At 45.3% G+C, this 21,513-nt stretch overlaps 1 protein-coding gene across 1 annotated transcript; it reads right to left on the bottom strand.

The window, feature by feature from the left end:
- Nucleotides 1-2,562: 2,562 nt before the first annotated feature.
- Nucleotides 2,563-6,734, bottom strand: LOC127053886 (beta-microseminoprotein-like). The gene is made up of 5 exons (XM_050959236.1): nucleotides 6,684-6,734; nucleotides 5,376-5,475; nucleotides 4,546-4,645; nucleotides 3,187-3,295; nucleotides 2,563-2,700 (listed from the first exon to the last, which is right to left on the bottom strand). Exons 1-5 carry the CDS (start codon nucleotides 6,684-6,686, stop codon nucleotides 2,563-2,565), a joined length of 450 nt encoding a protein of 149 aa, XP_050815193.1. The 5' UTR covers nucleotides 6,687-6,734.
- Between the last annotated feature and the right edge of the window lie 14,779 nt (nucleotides 6,735-21,513).

Genomic DNA, 21,513 nt, shown 5'->3' with positions numbered 1-21,513 from the left:
CCTTACATCCAGGAGCCCAGCTGACATGTGGGAGACCTATGTTCAAATCCCCACTCAGAAGCAGAGGCTGGGGACCCAGGTCTTTTGCAACCTCAGGGTATTCTCTAACTCCCAGGCTACTGTGTATTCAAGGGTGGGGCTTTCTCAGTCTCTCCTGTTGACACTGTTCCACTCTCTATAAATAAATAGTCATTGGAGTAGGAACTACAGTGCAGGTGTCCCCCATTCCCAAATGAATGCCCCATGTCCCAGCCTGGAGGTACTCACGTGCTCTTTCTAGCCCAAGGAACAGATAAGTGTTTAACCAAAAGTGAAACAGCTTCAGCAGGAGAAATTCAGAGCGGCCACCCGCACAATAGCCTGGTGGCTAGGGCACTCACTGAGGGGTGGGAGACACAGGGTCATATCCCTGTTGCAGAGGGGGATTTGAACCTAGATCTCCCACATCCAGCTAGCTGCCCAGCCCCTCACCCCTGGAATATGGGACAGAAATGGGGCACCTCCTCCCTCTCCTCAGCTCTGTGAATCTAGCTCTGGGTTTCTAAATTCCATTTGCTTTTATTTTCAAAAACACTCAGAGTGGAAGTGAAACACTACATTTGGGGAGTAGCAAACCTTTCATTTGACCCAAAATAAAATAAGTCTGAGGGTTTGAGTCACTGAAAAATCCAAAAAATTTCAGTTTCAGGTTGGACCCAAAATGATTTTTTTCCCCCAGGACTTCCGGTGACCTGAAAATCAGTTACTCACAAAGTTCTGACATGCAGATGAAACAAATAAGTAGGAAGGAGGCGAAGAACTGAGGTTCCTGCTACTACATCACAGGTCACTGGAATTTCATAAGAAGTGTCCTTGTGCAACCCTTCTGCCCATCAGAATTAGCAGCAACAAGGGCTGGGTTCAGTATCTAGGGGTTCCGTTTAAATAACGCAATGCAAAACCCACTCAAGCCCCTACCCAGTGACCTGGGACAATTACAGACCATCCCCCTGGGCGCCTCTAAGAGACAATACTTCCCCTCTCGCAAGCACAGAGTCTGAGTGTAGCAAAAGCCTTTTAATAAAGGCGGGAAGCAATGTGGCATTATGTGGGAAACACCACAAAGAGGACTGATAACAAACCATGAGCAAAAGACCCACCCCCAAGTAGTGGCCTATCCCCTCAGGGTCTTAAGTCCAACAACGCAACAATCACCCCACCCACAGTTTCTGCCCTTGGTTAGTGCAGCCTCAGAGTGGTTCCTGAGTCCAGCAACCCAAAAGTCACCCCCCTAACACAGTTTTTGTCCTTGCTCAGTGTAGCCCCCGAGTTCAGAAGTTAATCTGCAGAGTTTACCTTCTAGCCTGAGGGAAAGGGGGTTGGGGGGAAATATGGGAGCACCTTACATGCTCTGCTGTTCCAGATAGCAAATTGCCACACCTCTCTGTGGGGTTCTGCTGCAGTCTTCACCACCAGCCACACCTCTCTGCTAGCTCCCCACTTAACACAGCTTCCAGTGATTTCAGCTCTTAGTAACTTCAGGTGCTAGTGGGAGAAAGGGGGTAGGCCCCCATCACTTTATTGTTAGCATGCTCAGAACCAATAGCCCAAAATAGGTTTAATACTTAAATCTAGGAATCAGCGATTTCAGCTCCACAGCACCTGACAAGACTTCTAACAGAGTCAAAATGAGTTCTGTTATTATAGCATGGAAAGAAAAAGAGTCAAAATTGCTTTAGAAAACCCTCATAAAGGACCCACATCACCAGACTACTCCCCATCCTCTCTCAACTCATTGGTCTTTGGAACTCATGCCCCTTGCCTAGCAAGTGCTACTTATTTGAGGGCTCGTCCCTCCTTCATAAAATGCTAAGTACAGTTCTACTGTTCTTGATTCACATAACCAGGGTAACTACACTTTATTATTCATCCCCAATAACAAAGAGACTGAGGATCCCACAGCAGCCACAGTGACCATTTGGACAAACAGTCCATCATGGCTGTGCCCAGGCAAACGAGATCAGCCACTAAAGTCCTTTTCCACAGCTCACCACCAGATGTCAGGGTAGAGCTCATTCTGACTGCTCACCCTTTCCAAGACCTCCCTGTTGTCAAGGCTGGCATTAAGGGCTAACATTTCAGCGCAATGAGCAGAGATTGCATGTAGGAATCCAGTTGCCCCAGTCACTCCCCACACAGTGCTGATAGGTTAGCCCTAGGAGAAAGCTTGAGTTAAAGAAGAGATTACCTCAAGAAAGGGAATGTCTTCCAATGCCCTTGATCCTTTCCCCCAGTAGTTTTTCCCTTGCTGCTTTATAATACACTATATTCCAAATAGTGCATTGATTCCTAATACTCAATGTACTTACGTCGTATTACCGGTGATCAGATGATGCCAAGCTAACGCCATACCAGTCGGCGAACAGAGGTTGCTCAGTTTCAAGGGCTAGCACGGCTCAGAGGTACAGCTGTTACAAAGGCTGGTAGTGCTGTGTTCCCAGCTAGCTGGGCGCTCCTGACACTGGAGCACTGTTCCCACTGCTAGTTTGATTTCCTGCTGGTGAATGACAGTGAGGAACCCGTTCAGTGTTCAAAGAATCGTGGGTCAGAAGGAAGCCTGTCATCTGGCATGTGCAAACAGAGTAGAATGCTGGATCTGGGTAGCTGCCGGATCTTGCAGTCAATCAGGTGGCAGCTGTGTGTGAGAGAAGCCTGGCTGCACTGGAAATTGAGATGGATGGAGCCTTCATGGACATATATGAACCTGGACAAAGAGCACAGAGGTGGTTCAGGAAATACAGGCTGGTTCTTCCTGTTTTCCTGAACTGATTCACCCATCGCAGTTAGAAAAACTGCCAAAATCAGTGTGCTATCCTCAAAGGAAGGAGAGGGAGCCCCATTGTTACTTAGCTTTTATAAAGAAAACACTCAGGGACTTCTGATGCTTCATCTGAGTTTATTTAATTCGGGTGATCAAAACTCAGGGAATAACAGAGACAATATAGAATCAGGTACAGTGCATTCTCACACACTGAACTGCTACTCAACAAGAAGAAAAGCCAGCTGTTAGTAGTGATGCTTAAAAGACCATCATGAATCTCTGAAGAACAGACGCATTCTATTGTTGATCATCCGTAGAAGGGGAAGGGTAGGCACTATGCAGAGAAATTCTAAGTGGATTCGTAATTAACCCACCCAAGCACGGACCTTGCAGGCTTTTGAAGGGTCGGCCTTCTCCACCAAGCTGAAGCTGCAGGTTTCCTTGTTGAAAATGCTTTCACATTTTTCCCTGTCATAATCCCCAGGCGAACGGTAGCTGTCATTGGGAGAGAAAAGAGCAAATATCAGGCTGTAAGAATGGGAAACAAACTATTTCCAGTGATGACAGCATCTGCACTTCTGGCAGGAAGAGACTGTGTTGGGAGGCATTAGAGCTGGCAGAGCTGTTTTCTAGCTGATAGTTTGATTAGCTGAGCCCCTTTTGCTGCTCATGAACAAAGTCTGACTTTTGCAGGTTGTTTCATTCTTTGTCATTCAACAAAGGGTCTGCAAACTAATTTCACCCGATGGCTTATTCTCATTCTTACATCTTCTCCTTTTCTAGCCAGTTGAGACAGGCCTGGCCTGAGACATCACTGCTAGAAAAATGGAAATTGAACTCCAGAAGTCTGAGCTCCTATCCTAAATCTGGAGGCCATATTTTTTAACATGAGCTAAATTTGCAAAAGAAATTTTCCTATTCCTAGTAATGTCTCAGGTAGAAGCTTCATATGCTGCTTTCTCTCTCATGGGGGGAACTGTTTGGAGTATGTAAACAACAAGGTGTAGGACATCTTAGAGTATTTATCCTCCTCATGCTTCTGTGAGGCAGAGCAGTGCCATTATCCCCATTTTACAGATAGGAGACTGAGTCAGAGAAAACAAAGTGACTTGCCTGAGGTCACACATGAAATGTGTGGCAAAGCAGTGAATTTAACACAGTTCTCCATGTCCCAGCTAAAATCCTAACCACTGGACTATTCTTCCTCTCTGATCATCGGAAATCCTGTGGCATATTTCATAAAGCTAGGGGTGTTAGTCGCAGTGACCAGATCAGATTTCAGTGAACTTCATTCCCCATACAATTACAGCTGGATAAAGTATTCCCCATCACTTCCTGTCCAGTTCTGTGTGGTGTTAGACACCTGTGACCATATTCTACCCCAGGATATATGCACACTTTCTAGAACTATTGAAGATCCTCTAACTAACATGGAAAGGGACTGTATTAACGTTTGTTGTACAGCACCAAGTTTAGTATCAGCACTAAACAAGGGATTTGTGAGTGTCACAAGCAGCTCTAAAGAAAGCCATGCAGCCAGGCAACTCGATATGTTTCCAGCAAGGCTGCCTCTAATACCAGTGAGTAGGATGTAAGCTAAGGAGAATGCAGCCGTTGACCCAATGGGTGGAAAAGATCTCTTGGTTAAGCTGTGACTTTGGTAGTGTGTTTATTCAAAGTGTAGGTGATGAGAGCATCATGTGGCTTTCACGCTGGAAAAACACTACAGGTTCTGTTGAACTTACAATGAGCAACAGCTTATTCCATCCTGGCTGCAGTGACATCTGTTGCAATTTGCAGTCCAAGAGGTACCAAATCCATGCAGCTTTCCATCTTGACTACAACCTATAATAGAACAAAAACCCAAACCCTTCCCTTAAACACTGACAGATGACTAACAACTTAAATATCTCTATGCATCTTGTAAATGTGTTGTTAGGGTTCAGTTGAAATGTAGTTCTCACCACTCTTGTGTTCACCTGAGTTACCTTTCAGCCTCGTTTACTACTTTGAGAGCACAAGCTGATTTTCTCTTCATTTTCTGCACTCGTGGGGCAAATCTTTTGTGACACTGAGCAGTAAATAACTGAGGCCGTATCCTGCCAGAATAACTCACTTAAAACCACCATCAACTCCAGTGGGAGTCTGCTTAAACAAAATGATGACCTCCAAACCCACTAGAAAACCTATACGTGTGGAATCACTGTACTGGGGCTTCTCTGTCAGCCACTTACATAGAGAAAGTCTTGTGTCTCTAATTTAGAGTTTAGATTCATGTTATTCTTTGATTCTTTGGAATAGAACAGAAAGGGAAATGGATCCAACTAGAATGGACACTGTCACTACGCAGCATCAGAACACACAAAAGCTATTTGCTTGACTCAGATCCATTGGATGTCTGCCTTTTGTGGTACTTTCTGTGCACGCCTCTTGCCCACTGCCTCCCACTCTAAATATGTAATTTGGGAGGTCTCCTACATTCCCCTCTTGATCCCTCTTTCATGCCTTTCCTGGCTATTCTCAATGGCGATCAGCTAACATAGACCAAGTCAGAGAGAGTGTTTGTGGTTCTTACCTTTGGTAGATTCCAATGGGTCATTTCGTACATAAAAACAGAACGCATCGCATAGTGTCACCAAGATTCCAAAGGCAAGAAGTATACCCAGAAAGCACTTCTGTAAGTGGGAGATATGGCAAAACTGAGGTGTCTTTTCAATGGTTACGAGCTAAAAACAATTCATTTGTACAGAGTCAGACAGAAGAAATGCATAAAAACAAAAATCAAGAAGAAATAATTCCAAAGAACAACACAAATTTTCTTTAGGGTGTGTCTTTACTACCGGCTGGATTGACAGGCAGCGATCAATCCCCGAGTGCTCTTCCGTCGACTCCTGTACTCCAGCTCGGAGAGGAGGTGCAGGCAGAGTCGACGGGGGAGCGGCAGCAGTCGACTCACCGTAGTGAAGACACTGTGGTAAGTAGATCTAAGTACATCGACTTCAGCTACATTATTCATGTAGCTGAAGTTGCGTAACTTAGATTGATTCCTCTCCTCCCTCCTTCCCTTCCCCCCACTGTAGACCAGGCCTCGGTCTACGTGACTTTTTTCTGAGTAGGAAAAGCAAAACAAGAAAAGAAACAAACAATATAGACCTGAGTGAGAAAGTGCATAGAGTGTTACTATGAATAGACTGCAGCTGTGATCTCTACTTCCCAGCAGATAGGCAGCAAGACTCATGATGATGAAAGGCACAATATGTAGAAAACTGATTCATAATATCTCCTCTTCATTTTCCAATCTACATACACCAAGGAAACTGCCACCTATTCTGCAAATCCTGCACTCATCAAGAGACTGTCAAATTCTGCCTTTCGTTACACCTGTAACTATCATGGAGTTGCATGGGCATAAACCAGAGCAGAGATTGGCTTCTGTTCTCTTCCCGTCTTTTGAGGGATGCCTAAATGATCGGCTAACCGAGTGCTGGAGAGGACACCTCCTGGTATCTCAGAATAAAAGGGACTATATAAATTTTATAAAGTTTGTGTTTTCCATCTAGAACTTCGGATTTCATGGTTCTAAACAGCTCTAGAATCAGAAAAAGCTTTTTTAAAAGGGGCTGACTTTTCCCAGGATTAAAATGTCAATAGGCAAAAGAGCCACAGAATTACATGTGCAGTTCCTAGCTAACAGTTAAACAAAATCCATTGTTTTCATAAAATTATGGCCATGATCTTAATCTCCTTAGTGACTCCTGCAGGTATTCAGTCAAACAGAGGCAAATCAAATACCTCTCTAGTCAGGCATTTCTCTATAACAGCAAATTTAAAACAAATAGTTTCATCAGGCACTATCAGCTTTTAAAATCTGAAACTGACTTACCATTGTAAAATTGGGTTGTTCCCAGTCTGTGGGAAGTTTTCTGCAGTGAAATTATACACTGCATGAAAACAAGTATTGTGCAAGGCCTTGTACTGAGCAATCTGAATGTATTGTCATTCCAGAGAAGTCATGCTGAAAGTTTCTGCAGAATTTACTGAAATTTGACCTGTTGGCAAGAGGAGATTTTGTCTCAGGGAGGAACAAAATGGAGCGAAAGGCTGTATTGGAGCTCTCTGTTCAATGTTTCACGTCCACATTCATAACAAAAGCCTTTTCTTGTGATATGTAAGCAGTGACAGGCCTTTAAGAAGAGCTCTCATACGAGAAACAAAGACAGACACGGTATAATGCTAAAAAGAGTGGCAGCATTCCACTGCTCATACTGCTCTGCTGTCTCAAAGACCCTAGACACGTCTCATGAGGCTTTGGTGCGAGGCATTGCCTCTTTCAAAGGGTTGCCATAGAATTAAGAGATGGAGTGTGGCCTACTGATTAGAGCATGAAACTGGGAGTGAGGCGTTCTGAGTTCTATTGCCAGCTCTTTAACTGATCCATGTCAGTGATTAGATGCTACAGTGACAAGTGCTATAGTAAAACCTAAGATAATTCAACCTGGTGGATGTTGAGGGCTGTTACTTCTTCCAAGCTCAGAATCAAAGTTAATGGCCAAGTGGCAAGGCCCTTTCAAGGTGATAAAGAAAGGGGGGATCATGGGCTACATGGTCAAACAACAAGGGAAGAAAAAAGGAACACCGAGTTTACTGAAGCCCTGGAAAGCCAAGGAAAACCTTATCTGGAGGGATGAGAGCTAGGACCTGAAGTTGATGACTGCCTAAAAGAAAGCTCAGTACCCCTCGGAAAGAACCTAAACCATTAGTGAAAGCAAGGGCACTCCAACTGTTGGCCACTTTCCCACATATTCTCAGCTATCCCCACGAAAATGTTCCTGGCACAATATCGCATTAATGCAAAACCAGATAAGGTAATACAGAAGGGCTCCAACCAATCCTCAACAATCATGAGGGGGAGGGATAGCTCAGTGGTTTGAGTGTTGGCCAGCTAAACCCAGCGTTGTGAGTTCAATCTGTGCGGGTGCCATTTAGGGATCTGGGGCAAAAATCTGTTTGAGGCTTGGTCCTGCTTTGAGCAGGGGGTTGGACTAGATCCCTTCCAACCCTGATATTCTATGATTCTATGGTACATGTCTGTCATGAATTATCTAAGCCAGGGGTTCTCAAACTTCATTGCTTCACAACCCTGTTCTGAGAAAAGAAATTACTACACCGCTTCAGGAGTGGTGACTGAAGCCTAAGCCCCACCACCCCACAAAGAGGGACCAAAGCCTGAGCCCCACTGCCTAGGTCATAGGGCCAAAGCAGAAGCCCAAAGGCTTCAGCCTCAGGCAAGGCCCTGTAACCTGAGCCCCACCAGGGCTAAAGCTCTCAGGCTTTGGCCCCAGACCCCAGCAAGTCTCATTCAAGCCCTGGTAACCCCATTAAAATGAGGTTGGGACCCACTTTGGGGTCCCAATCCACAGTTTGAGAACTTCAGACCTAAACTAAACTTGAACCAATAAACTCAATATGAAAGGCTCTGCAATAATTAGTTAAGAGGAGAGAAGAGTGTGAGGAAATAAGGAAGAATCTAGATAAGCTTAGTGATTGGACAACTCTACAGCAGATGAAATTCAATGTATGTAAATACAAGAATTTGAACTAATCATACATACATACTAAATTAACTTCTTGGGGATGAGATCTAGGCATTGTTCTGGACTAGAGCTCTGTGAATAACTGATTTTTTGGCTTATTGGCAATTCAAAAAAATAAATTAAAAAAAATTGTTTCGGGTCAAACTAAAAATCGTTTTGTTAAAATTTCAGCTCATCTGATAGTTGAAAAAAATTGTTTGAGGTTGAAGAAAATATTCAAAACATTGTGAATTTTTTTGGAATTTTTAATTTTTTTTAAACTGAAACAATCTGGCAAAGCAGACATGAAGTCACCAGATAATTTGATGTTGCCAAATCTGCTTGCTTGCTTTCTTTGTTAAAAAAAAACAAAAGTTTTGGGTGAAAAAATTTGCCTAGCTCTATTCTAGATCTCTCATTAAAAACATCCACTCAAAGCTTGGTGACTTTAAATAAAGCAAAACTAGATATTAGGTTTCATAAAGTAATAGATAGAAAATAATTCTGACAATATTAATGCTGTTACATAAATTAAAATACCTCCCCACCTTTAATACTGTGCAGTTCTGGTCATGCTGCCTCCAAAATAGTATAGCAAAGATAGAAAAAGCTCAGGGAAAGGAGGATTGATAAAAACATGGAAAGGCTTCCATATGCAGGGAGAGAAAAGATAAGGACTATTTAGTTTAGAGAAGAGAAAATGGGATGAGAAAGTTATGTAAAATGAGAAATGATGTAGGGAAATGAAATCAAGTGCTCCTCTTTGCCCTTTCATAATACAAGAGCTAGGGATCACAGGATTAATTAGAATCAGAGGTGCTTTTACAATGACCATTTCTCTCACAACCGAAAGAAGAGGTTCAGCCCTGTGAGTAACATAGACAAGCTCTACCTAGCAAATGTTCATTGGTATTCTCATAAAATTACCCTCAACCTTTCATTCCCTTTATGAATCCTCCAGGTATTCTTTAAAATGGATGTAAATCAGATACGTGCATAGTTGGGCAGCTGTCACTAGCCCAAAGAGTAACTAAAATAAAGTAAATAGGAACATAGACTGCATCCTTTTAAAGCATGAGATGCACACTCTGACTTACCATTGTGAAAACTTTCCCTGCTGGAGATCACCCAGCCTGTGAGTACTTGTATTTTTAGCAGATTTATAAACCAAATAAGAACACATTTTTTGCAATGCCTAATGCTGAGAAATTTGAATGTATGTAAATAACTCAAATATTTGCTCAGAAATCACATCAGTGGGTATGACTGAAGTCTAGGTCAGTTAGAAGGGGAAACGTTGACTCTGGTAGATAAGGGAGCCAATCCAAAGTCCACTGAAATCAATGGAAAGATTCCCAATGACTTCAGCAGTTTTTGGATCAGCCCCTAGGGCAGGGGTGGGCAAACTTTTTGGCCCTTGGGCCACACCTGGGTGGGGAAACTGCATGCAGGACTATGAATGTAGGTCTGGGGCAGGAGATTGAGGTGTTGGAGCGAGTGCGGGGTCTGGGAGGGGATACAGAGTGCGGAAAGGGCCTCAGGCCAAGGGATTGGGGTGCAGGAGCCATGCAGGATATATGAGGGGGCTCAGGGCAGGGGATTGGGGTGCAGGAAGTGGAGCAGAGTGCAGGAGGGGGCTCAGGGCAGGGGGTTGGGGTGCAGAAGATGTGTGGGGTGTAGCAGGGGTCTCAGGGAAGGGGGTTAGGGTGCAGGAGGGGTGCAACAGGGGTCTCAGGGCAGGGGGCTGGGGTGCAGGAGGGTTGTGACGTGTGGCAGGGGGCTGAGGGCAGGGGTTTGGGATGCTGTGTGCAGGAGGAGTGCAGGCTCTGGCCCGGAACTGCTTAACTTGAACGGCTCCTGAGTGTCAGCAGCTCGCAGTGAGGCTAATGCAGGATCCCTGCCTGCCCTGGCCCCACGCCACTCCCAGAAGTGGCCCTGGGGAGGGGTGCAGAGGGCTCCACACGCTGCCCTCACCTGCAGACATTGCCTGCTGCAGCTCCCATCGGCCACGGTTCCCTTAGCCTTAGCCCCAGGGGTGGCAATCCTGTGGGCCGGATCCAAAGCCCTAACAGTCTGGATCTGGCCTGTGGACCTTAGTTTTCCCACCCTTGCCCTAGGGCCCTGACCCAGTAAAGTCCTGAAGTACAAACTTAGCTTTAAGCATATGAGTAGTTCCGTTGTCTCAATTAAAACTACACCATGTGCTTAATACATACTTGAGTGCTTTGCTGGATTAAGGCGTAAATAAATTTAAAACATGAACTAGCAGCCATCTTGGCCCAGTATCTTCCCATGATAAGTATATATTACATGCTTTTTGGGGTGGTGGGGAAGCAGCATGATTCAGGGGCAAGGGTGCAGAACTGAGATTCAGAAGACCTGGGATCTGTCCCTTACTCTGCCGTGGACCTTGCTTGGGCAAGTCACTTCATCTCTTTGTATCTCCGTCAAGTAGGTGGGACTCCCCAGCCATAGCAGGACATCCATGCAGGAGAAGGAAAGCTCCAGTTGCAAACCAAGAATGTCAGCCCTGGCCAGCCGGTTTGTAAAAGTTGTGTCACTCATACACGCCCTCTGAGTCTGCACTAACAAAGGCAATCAAGCCTTTTTGGATAGTCTTCTAGGCATGATTGCTTACAAAAGGGGGAGCAGACATTATGCTGAGAAGAATGGCAATGCTCTACAATCCCACAGCTATGTGTCACGGGTCCTAGAGCTTTCAGAGGAGGTATCATTGCCAGTAGTTTCTTGTTCCAAAGTTTGCTAATGAATTAAGGGAGAGTACATGGGACTTTTCCTAGCTCTGACATTGACTTTCCGAGTGACCTTGGGCAAATCCCTCACTTACAATTACTTACATACCTTTCAGGGGTGTTGTGAGGTTTAATTAATGATTGAGCTGCGGTAAAAGTGCAATGTATTATTTCCCATACCATGCAGTGTTAGCTTCTGTGACAAAGTATTAATCTGATATTCACCTTTACAGATTCTTTTAAAATGTATAACTCTTATTTTACTCTAGATTCAAGAGATTCCAGGCCAGGTTTTGTTCCATAAGCCTATGGTTTTACACTGATGTGGGTACTTGTGCTCTAGAGCACATAGAGCCAACACAGTTTTATAGTTCAGGAGGCAATGGTGATTCAACAAAGTGGGCATCAGCTGGGTCAGAGTCTTGGTGGTAATGATCATTTTAAAATCTTCCACTAGAAAGCAGGACAAGCGGAATATGTACTATAGGATTTAGATTCCTTGAGGGTCCTTAATAGCCCGGAATGTGTGTTATACAAACTTAAAAGGAAATAGACTGGTCTGTCAGTTGCCATTGAAAGCTATTTTTCCTGCAATCATCTGGGCATATAAGGAACAGTGATGAGTTTAATGAGTCCTAATACAGGGGGGCATTTTTAATTGATAATGTCTAATCAAAATCTGCCTGTCCATGACACGTAGGTCAAATTAAAAAACCCAACTTACATAATTTTGAATTCCTTTCTGATAAACATGATATTAGACCAATGGGTGATAGTCCGTGTTATCCCTTCTTTTTGCATGATGCAACAGACAAACGTAAAAGAAAACACAGTCTTAAATAAAACAGAAAGAGGCCTTTGTGCTGACCTTCTGAAAGTTCTGTCCACAAATAGGGCAATGGTGGGTAGAGGAAATGTTTCAAAAGCTCTGCTGTTCCCTTCAGTGGGCATGAAGTTGGCTTACTGTATTAGCAAATGTTTACACTTTGTGCCTTCAGAGTAAACCAGATTGCACCAAGCGTCAGGTATTTTAAAAAGCATATCCAGGGGTGGACAAGGCTGAATCCTTCTCCACTGGAAAACAACCAGCAAGGCCCCCAAATCTGCAGCTACATGGCGAAGGGATGACGCTGTTGTTCAGGAACAAAGTATGTGATGGTGCCCCCCACAAGGCTGTATGAAATATGCTTCTGAATGTATATATGACATAACTAGAGTATGTTTTATGCTACATATGCCATGTAACATATCTATGTAAAGGTTATGATCTACTGAATACATTCCTTCTATTTGTATGCATGTATAATTTTTGTACTTGAAATTAGGAATATTGGCTGTATACTTGCTTGATTTCTATTGAGAAAGGAATGTGCAAATTAAATGCCCAGTCAAGAACCACTTAAGCCAACAATGAGCTCAAAGATGCCAATCCACATCGGGGCTTTCCCAGGAATGTTGCTTGGCTGGTAAGAAACTCAGTCATGCATGGACATGTGACTGGCGCGTGTGACTCCAAAACTCCATCTTGGAGCTGGACTTTGCATAGGAGAGAGAAGGGGGTCTCCACCCACAAGAGAAAGTCTACTTAAACCCCTGGGAGACCCCTCCATTTTGTCTTCAGCTGGCTAAAGAGAGAGCCTCTCCACCCCAGAGCTGCCCGGGTGGGGTCGGGGCAAGTGGAGCAATTTGTCCCAGGCCTCGGGCCCCACACGGGGCCCCCACGAGAATCCATCAACCTCATGAAGAAACTTACACAAATACAGACAGATATCATCTTCCTTTCCAAATGCAAACGGATGGACATCATACCAAATGGACTAAAGGTAAAAAATCCACTGCTATCTACATACTACACAGACCACAGTGAGAGATTATGCCATACTCTATCAAAAAAACTGAGGAACCACCTGATCAGCATCCTATACAGCAAACAGGAAAACATCAAAAAAGAGCTCTCCAACCTGGAGACTCTCATTAATAACCAAACTTATATGCAAACGGACTTCACTAGAATAAGACAGGAGATCTACATTACTCACTTCATCTTTCTACAAAGGAAAAAGGACTGTAAGCTGTCTAAACTCCTACCTGCCACATGGGGCCACAACCGTGGTACCCCTAACCCACCCAGCAATATCGTCAATCTATCCAACTACACACTCAGCCCAGAAGAAAATCTGTCCTATCTTGGGGACTCTCTTTCTGCCCTGCCACCCCCACCAACATGATACAGTTCTGTGGCGATCTGGAAGCCTAGTTTCGCCGTCTCCGACTCAAAGAATACTTTCAGGACAACACTGAACAGTGCACTGATACACAGGTGCCCTCCCACCAACAGCACAAGAAGAAGAACTCCACATGGACTCCTCCTGAAGGTCGAAATGACAGTCTGGACCTATACATTGAATGCTTCTGCCGGCGTGCACAGGCAGAAATCGTGGAACAACAACATCGCTTGCCTCACAACCTAAGTCGTGCAGAACGCAATGCCATCCACAGCCTCAGAAACCACCCTGACATTATCATCAAAGAGGCTGATAAAGGAGGTGCCGTTGTCATCATGAACAGGTCTGACTACCAAAAGGAGGCCGGCAGACAACTCTCCAATACCAAATTCTACAGGCCACTTCCCTCAGATCCCACTGAGGAATACACTAAGAAACTACAGCATCTACTCAGGACACTCCCTACACTAACACCAGAAGAAATCAACATACCCCTAGGGCCCCGACCAGGGTTATTCTATCTACTACCCAAGATCCACAAACCCGGAAATCCTGGACGCCCCATCATCTCGGGCATTGGCACTCTCACTGAAGGACTGTCTGGATATATGGACTCTCTACTCAGACCCTATGCCACCATCACTCCCAGCTATCTCCGTGACACCACTGATTTCCTGAGGAAACTGCAATGCATTGGTCACCTCCCAGAAAACACCATCCTAGCCACCATGGATGTAGAGGCTGTCTACACAAACATCCCACACACAGATGGAATACAAGCTGTCAGGAACACTATCCCTGATGATGCCACAGCACAACTGGCTGCTGAGCTCTGTGCCTTTATACTTACACACAACTATTTCAAATTTGATGACAATATATATCTCCAGATCAGTGGCACTGCTATGGGCACCCGCATGGCCCCACAATATGCCAATATCTTTATGGCCGACCTGGAACAACGCTTCCTCAGCTCTCGTCCACTCATGCCCCTTCTCTACCTACGCTACATTGATGACATCTTCATCATCTGGACCCATGGGAAGGAGACTCTGGAAAAATTCCACCATGATTTCAACAGCTTCCACCCCACCATCAACCTCAGTCTGGACCAATCTACACGGGAGGTCCACTTTCTTGACACCACGGTTCAAATAAGTGATGGTCACATTAACACCACCCTATATCGAAAACCTACCGACCACTATGCCTACCTTCATGCCTCCAGCTTCCATCCCGGACACATCACACGATCCATTGTCTACAGCCAAGCACTGAGGTACAACCACATCTGCTCTAACCCCTCAGACAGAGACCAACACCTACAAAATCTCCACCAAGCATTCTCAAAACTACAATACCCGCACGAGGAAATAAGGAAACAGATCAACAGAGCCAGACGTGTACCCAGAAGCCTCCAACTGCAAGACAAACCCAAGAAAGAAACCAACAGGACTCCACTGGCCATCACATACAGCCCCCAGCTAAAACCCCTCCAACGCATCATCAAGGATCTACAACCCATCCTGGACAATGATCCCACACTTTCACAGGCCTTGAGTGGCAGGCCAGTCCTTGCCCACAGACAACCTGCCAACCTGAAACATATTCTCACCAGTAACTGCACACCGCACCATAATAACTCTAGCTCAGGAACCAATCCATGCAACAAACCTCGATGCCAACTCTGCCCACATATCTACACCAGCGACACCATCACAGGACCTAACCAGATCAGCCACACCATCACTGGTTCATTCACCTGTACATCCACCAATGTAATATACGCCATCATATGCCAGCAATGCCCCTCTGCTATGTACATCGGCCAAACTGGACAGTCTCTACGGAAAAGGATAAATGGACATAAATCAGACATTAGGAATGGCAATATACAAAAACCTGTAGGAGAGCACTTCAACCTCCCTGGCCACACTATAGCAGACCTTAAGGTGGCCATCCTGCAGCAAAAAAACTTCAGGACCAGACTTCAAAGAGAAACTGCTGAGCTTCAGTTCATCTGCAAATTTGACACCATCAGCTCAGGATTGAACAAAGACTGTGAATGGCTTGCCAGCTACAGAACCAGTTTCTCCTCTCTTGGTTTTCACACCTCAACTACTAGAACATGGCCTCATCCTCCCTGATTGAACTGACCTCGTTATCTCTAGCTTGCTTGCTAGCATATATATACCTGCCCCTGGATATTTCCACCACATGCATCTGAAGAAGTGGGTATTCACCCGCGAAAGCTCATGCTCCAAAAACATCTGTTAGTCTATAAGGTACCACAGGATTCTTTGCTGCTTTTACAGATCCAGACTAACACGGCTACCCCTCTGATACTTGACACGAGAATATAGTAGTCTATAGGAATGCAACTTTTTTTTTATGGAAGGAGCCCCCAAAATTGCTTTGCCCCAGGCCCCCTGAATCCTCTGGGCAGCCCTGCTCCACCCCCAAGGATACCTGAAAGAAACTGGAACAAAGGACAGTAACTACAGGGGGAGTGAGTGATTGCTGGACCCAGACTAGCAGGAGACTAGTCTGTAAAAGGAAGCTTACTAGAACTGGTGAGGTTTTATTTGTATTCAGTTTCTAAACATAGACTTGCATGTTCTATTTTACTTGGTAATTCACTTTGTTCTGTCTGTTACTACTTGGAACCACTTCAATCCTACTTTCTGTATGAAATAAAATCACTTTTTACTTATTAATTATCCCAGAGTATGTGTTAATACCTTGGGGGGAAGAGGGGGTAAACAGCTGTGCATATCTCTCTATCAGTGTTATAGAGGGTGAACAATTTTTGAGTTTACCCTGTATAAGCTTTATACAGGATAAAACAGATTTATTTGGGTTTAGACCCCATTGGGAGTTGGGCATCTGAGTGTTAAAGACAGGAACACTTCTGTAAGCTGCTTTCAGTTAAGTCTGCAGCTTTGGGGCACCTAATTCAGACCTTGGGTCTTTGTTGGAGCCGACGGGCGTGTCTGGCTCAGCAAGACAGAGTGCTGGAGTCCTGAGCTGGCAGGGCAGGAAAGCCGGGGCAGAAGTAGTCTTGGCACACCGGTTGGCAGTTCCCAAGGGGATTTCTGTGATGCAGCCTGTCACAAAGCACATAACAAATATAGGCCCTAATCCTATACTGAAGTCAGTGAGGCTCTCTGCAGGTGCGGGGGTTTACTGACATAGAGGTTATTGGCTCAAGGCCATACTGAATGAGCATGAAGATTAACTGAATTTACCAGAGACAGCCTGCTCCATTACTTAATGCTGGAGAGCATGGAGAGCACTGAAAGCCCATGAGAATGATCTTAAATCAAACACATCTGTCTGGCTTTACATTCTTATTTGCACAAAGCATTATTGTGAAACAATTTTCCACCCCACTATACAAACTAGCTTGGACTGACAGTTTTCTCTCCGTAGTTTGTTGATTCTCTGCTCTATTAACAGTCTATACAAAATCTTTGTTCTATTGAGGTTCAAGTTTAACGCCAATGTGACATTGGTACATTAGGTGTCATTTTGCCCTTAGAAGTTCCTATGGCCTCAGTCCAGAAAACGACTTCAAGAGTGTGAGTAATCCCAGTGAAATCAACACTGGGGCACCTGGAAGTTTCTCTGAGGTATTTGTTTAAATACATTCAGAGTCTCAGAAATGCCTGGCACTTAGATGACAGATGAAAGACAGATCTCTAAGGGCCTTTGGTTTTCTCACAAGACCTTTGGTGGCACTGCTGTAAACAACCTCCTAGATAGAATTACGGCTACTACAAATTGACCTTATTAGTCTTAAGTGCCTCAGTTAATAACTGAAAGAATAGAAGATGTGACTCTCATTTCCTTTCCTGTCAGTACACCCATAATCAAAGATACATGTGCTACATTAGCATCTAGGAGGAGTGGTGGTGTGTTTGTTTTGTGTTCAATGGCCACTTGGAAGGAATTATTTCTGAAAGCACAAGAAATAGAAACAAAGAAAAAAAGTCACCATATGTTAAACTGGTGTCAAAAATTCTGAAGTTCCTGCTAGAGTCCAGGTGGTGAAGATTGTTATTATTGCTATTATGTATTATTTTACTGAATCAAATCCTCACTCAGGTCTAATCCCTAATGAAATCAATGGGAAGTTTCCCTGATTAAAGGACTATGTAAAAGATGAGCAAGGACATGAGGATTTCGGCTATTTAATATATTAGTAATAATATTTATATGGCACTGAACGTCTTCATATCTAGGCACCATGTTCCATTGATGCACAATGTTGTGCAGCATACCCACCACAACTAGCTCATGGATCTTCTCCTGCTGCACTGGAATCTTGTCTCTTGTATGGCATAGGGCCCTTGAAATGCATGTTTGAAATCCTGAGTGTTTTCCTGATCATTCTCCCTAGTTATTCATATGCTTGTTCCAGCAACTGCAGGATTGGGTTCATCAAATGGAGGTGCAGCACACAGGCAGAGCAGCAAGGAATGTAAAGGAAAGAGTCAACATCTCTGGAAACAGATGTAGGGTTGTCAGATGTCCTGTTTTTGATCGGAACACAGGGTTGAAAAGTTACCCAGGTGGCTCTGGTCCGCACCGGACATACCGATAGGGCAGTGCACAGATTTGCCTGGCCACGCCTCCACATAGGAACCAGAGGGGGGACATGCCACTGCTTCTGGGAGACGCCTGAGGTAAGCGCTGCCCGGAACCTGCATCCCTGCCCCCCCCCACACATACACACCTCGCAACCCCCTGCCCGAGCCCTGATCCCCCTCCGAACTCATCAGTCCCAGCCCAGAGCCTCCTCCTGCAGCCCAAATCCTTCATCCCTGGCCCCACCCTAGATCCTGCAACCCCAGATGGAGCCCTCACCTCCTCCTGCATCTCAAGCCACTGCCTCAATCTGAATCCTCCTCCTGCACCCTGAAATCCTCATATCTGGCCCCACCTGGAGCCTGCACCCCCAGCCGGAGCCCTAACCCCCTACTCTTAATGCCCTGAGCCAGCTCAGTTAAAATAAGCAAGTGAATGAGGGTGGGAAGAGTGAGCGGTAGACGGGGAATGGAGAGAACGAGGGGGTGGGGCTTTGGAGAAGGGGCAGGGCCTTAGGGAAGGGGTGGGGTGGCAGAGCTGGGGCAGAGCAAAGGACGTTCAGTTTTCTGCAAGTAGAAACTTGGCAACCCTGAACAGATGTGCACCTTCCAAGGGAGAGTGTGGACACTGCTGCTGTGAAATTGCACCTCTCTGCCATTCAGCCGAGTGTGTTTTCTCTCTCTGAATGCTTAGTGCCGGGGAAGATTTGTTCTGGGTGGGAAGGGCTGTGCTCTGGTAATTGGGCCTACAAAGTACCCTTATTGTAAGCTCAACTGTAAAATGTGAGTGAAAGTTCAGAAGTTGTCACACTGACGGGTTATATAAAATTGCTTAAGAAAAACTGTATGAAGGAGTCAGAAAGACTGAATTATTTTAAACAGAAAAGGTAATTCAAGGACTGTGTTAAGATCATGCCTAGCAAACAAGAACAGCATGAGATTAGAAGTCAAAATTAGTGTGTCAGAAATTAGGCCTAACCAATGGACAAAATAATGAGAGGATGGGCTATTCTACCCATCACTACCTTTGGGGTCCTACAAGAAAGGCTCTGGGGAGCAGGCTGGCTACCATAAACCTGGCTGACTGAAACACAAAAGGGGAGGAAGTGAGTATAACTTTATAGTTGCCACCCCCACTGCGTCTTGGGACCGCAGACCGTCTTCATCCTGATTATGAGAGATGTCCTGACCAGACTGGGAGAAAGAGAGACCCAGGTGACACCATCATCTCCACTGAATCCTGAACACTGGCAGGGATTTGAGACATTAGCTATACACCTATGCTTCCCCCAGTGGGTCCTTTTTCCTTCTGTCTAGTAAAAGTCTGGCTTAGCTGACTAAGACTGTACACATTACAACACTGCTGTGAGCCTGTGACCAGAAAGAGGCAACTAAAAGGTATGTCCTAAACAGCCGGGCGCTGGTACAAGTTTGCCAGGTCTCGGAAGGGTGATAAGTCAGTGTGCTGTGTCCCACGTTTCTCCAGCACTGAGAGTCAACACCAGAGTCAGAAGCTGCATTTTCTGTCTTTGCTGTTCTTTCCTCTCCCATTTTGTGTGGGTTCATCTTAAAGGAAGCAGGATTAGATTTTAACAGCAGCAGCTCCAGTCCATCTCAACTAACTTCTTCTCAATTCCCATGAAGGACAGTTTTTACCACCTAAAAGACTGTCAAACAAGGAAATGTTCTGTATAAAATATTTCTCCAGCTAAATGGAAAGAGAACAACGGATGTTGTTAAAATGAAAGCCTTTATGTAACTCTTTACATTCCAAATGCTTTAACTATTTATCCTTCTTTTCTGTATCTGTAAGAAAAAGTTAAAAAGATTTTTCAAGGTGCATTTGCCATGTATGCCAAACCCTGAAACTTGTTTAACACTATTTAATGTTGGACAGTTTTGGGTCATGTTAAGACTTTGATGCTTTGGGCCCCTTTATTCCATCTAAATTAATACAACAGCCAGCACATCTAAGCGAGATTTTCAAAGGAGATCTGTATGCTGTTACCAGATTTGCCCGTTACTTTGGGGTATGCTCATTTATTAGGGTTACTCTTGGGGGGGCGGGTTCTGTAATTCTGTCAATATACTGCTTGTGTCACGTGTTTTCATATGGGGCTCTACTTTTCCCTTCTACAAGTCCCCTCCCAATAGAGCTATCCTGCAGGACCTAGGTTTCCCAAGGCTGGGCACGCATGCACACACATACACACATACGTACACGTCTGAGCTGACCAGGTCAATCAGCACTTTCAAGTTGTCCCCCCTTATGTGCCCCAGGGCTCAATAGGCTGGGCCAAACAGCACTTTCAAGCTGTCACCCTTATATGCCACAGGTTCAGCACGTCCCTATCCCCACTTTCACATTACAATTGTACTGGTAGTAATCCACTTGATGAGCAAACCCCACCATATTTTGGGCGCCACAGGGATCTTTAGCTTAGGTAGAAGAAGCAGAGTAAATGGGGAAACTAGTGTAAGCAGAGTCAGGATAAGCTCTACCCTGACATCTGGTGGAAAGAATTTCAGAGAGTGTATTTGCATAGGCACACCTACCCTATCCCAGACTGTGTATTTGCATAGGCACGCCTACCCTATCCCAGACTGCCGAGCTGTGGGACTGCTTGGTGACAAATGACTCACCCTCAGTTGGGTGGTACTTGCTAGACAAGGGACATGGGTTCCAACTCCCAGTGAATGGAGAGAGGCTGGGGACAGGTATCTGTGCCTGGTAGTGCAGTCTCCTTGTGGAGCCAGAAGCACTAGTTCCACCCCCTCCTCTCTCCACTGTGGAATGTCAGAGTTGATTTTTTTTATTCCCTCAAGAATTTAAATACTGGTTACTGAGCTGAACTCACTTTGGGCTAATGGTGCACTAGCACTGGGGCTCCCCCACTAAGAGCTGAGATCACTAAGAGTTGAAATCACTAAAGAGCTGAAATAACTGAGCTGAGAGCACTGAGTACTGTGCTAACTAGTGGGGGAGCCTGAAGTTATACTGTGGAACAGAGCAGCTGGTGGAGTGGAGCAGTTGTGGGGACGGCTGGAGCGGATCACGGGACAGCTGGTGGCAGCAGAGCGGCTGGCAGAGCGGAGTAGCTGTGGGACAGGTGGAGCGGCCCACAGAGTGAGCGGAGCCGAGCAGTTTGCAGAGCAGCTCATGGAGCACAGCAGCTGGTGGAGCGGAGCAGTTTCTGAGGACGGCTGGAGGAGCAGAGTGGAGCAGCTGGTAAAGCGGAGCAGTTCGTGGAGAAGGCAGAAGCAGAACCCACGGAGAGGCAGGGCAGTTGGCCCCGGACCACGTAAGGTGCCCCTTTCTACCCAGGCTGGGGGGAGGGACCTCTACAGATAAACTCTCGAACTCTGGGGTGGCATTGACCAGAGACTTTTGGGTTGTTGGACTTTGGGGTGATTGGACTTAAAACCCTAAGGGGAAAAAGGACAGTGCCAAACGTACTTGGAGGTGGGTTTTTGTTTATGGTTTGTGTTATAACCCTGTTTGTGGTGTTTCTCCAATGGGATGCCGCATTGATTCCTTCCTTTATTAAAAAGATTTTGCTACACTCAGACTCC

Source organism: Gopherus flavomarginatus, chromosome 6, assembly GCF_025201925.1.
Source record: "Gopherus flavomarginatus isolate rGopFla2 chromosome 6, rGopFla2.mat.asm, whole genome shotgun sequence".
Classification (NCBI taxonomy): Eukaryota; Metazoa; Chordata; order Testudines; family Testudinidae; genus Gopherus; species Gopherus flavomarginatus.
Note: the sequence above shows the minus strand (reverse complement) of the source record. Positions and strands in the feature narration are given on the sequence as shown.

Excerpts from the sequence above, each read along its gene's own strand:
- LOC127053886 (XM_050959236.1), bottom strand. Across the intron at positions 4,646-5,375 it reads CCCATTGGAATCTACCAAAG|GTTGTAGTCAAGATGGAAAG; the intron begins GTAAGAACCACA and ends GTTCTATTATAG. Across the intron at positions 3,296-4,545 it reads GGAATAAGCTGTTGCTCATT|CTACCGTTCGCCTGGGGATT; the intron begins GTAAGTTCAACA and ends TCCCAATGACAG.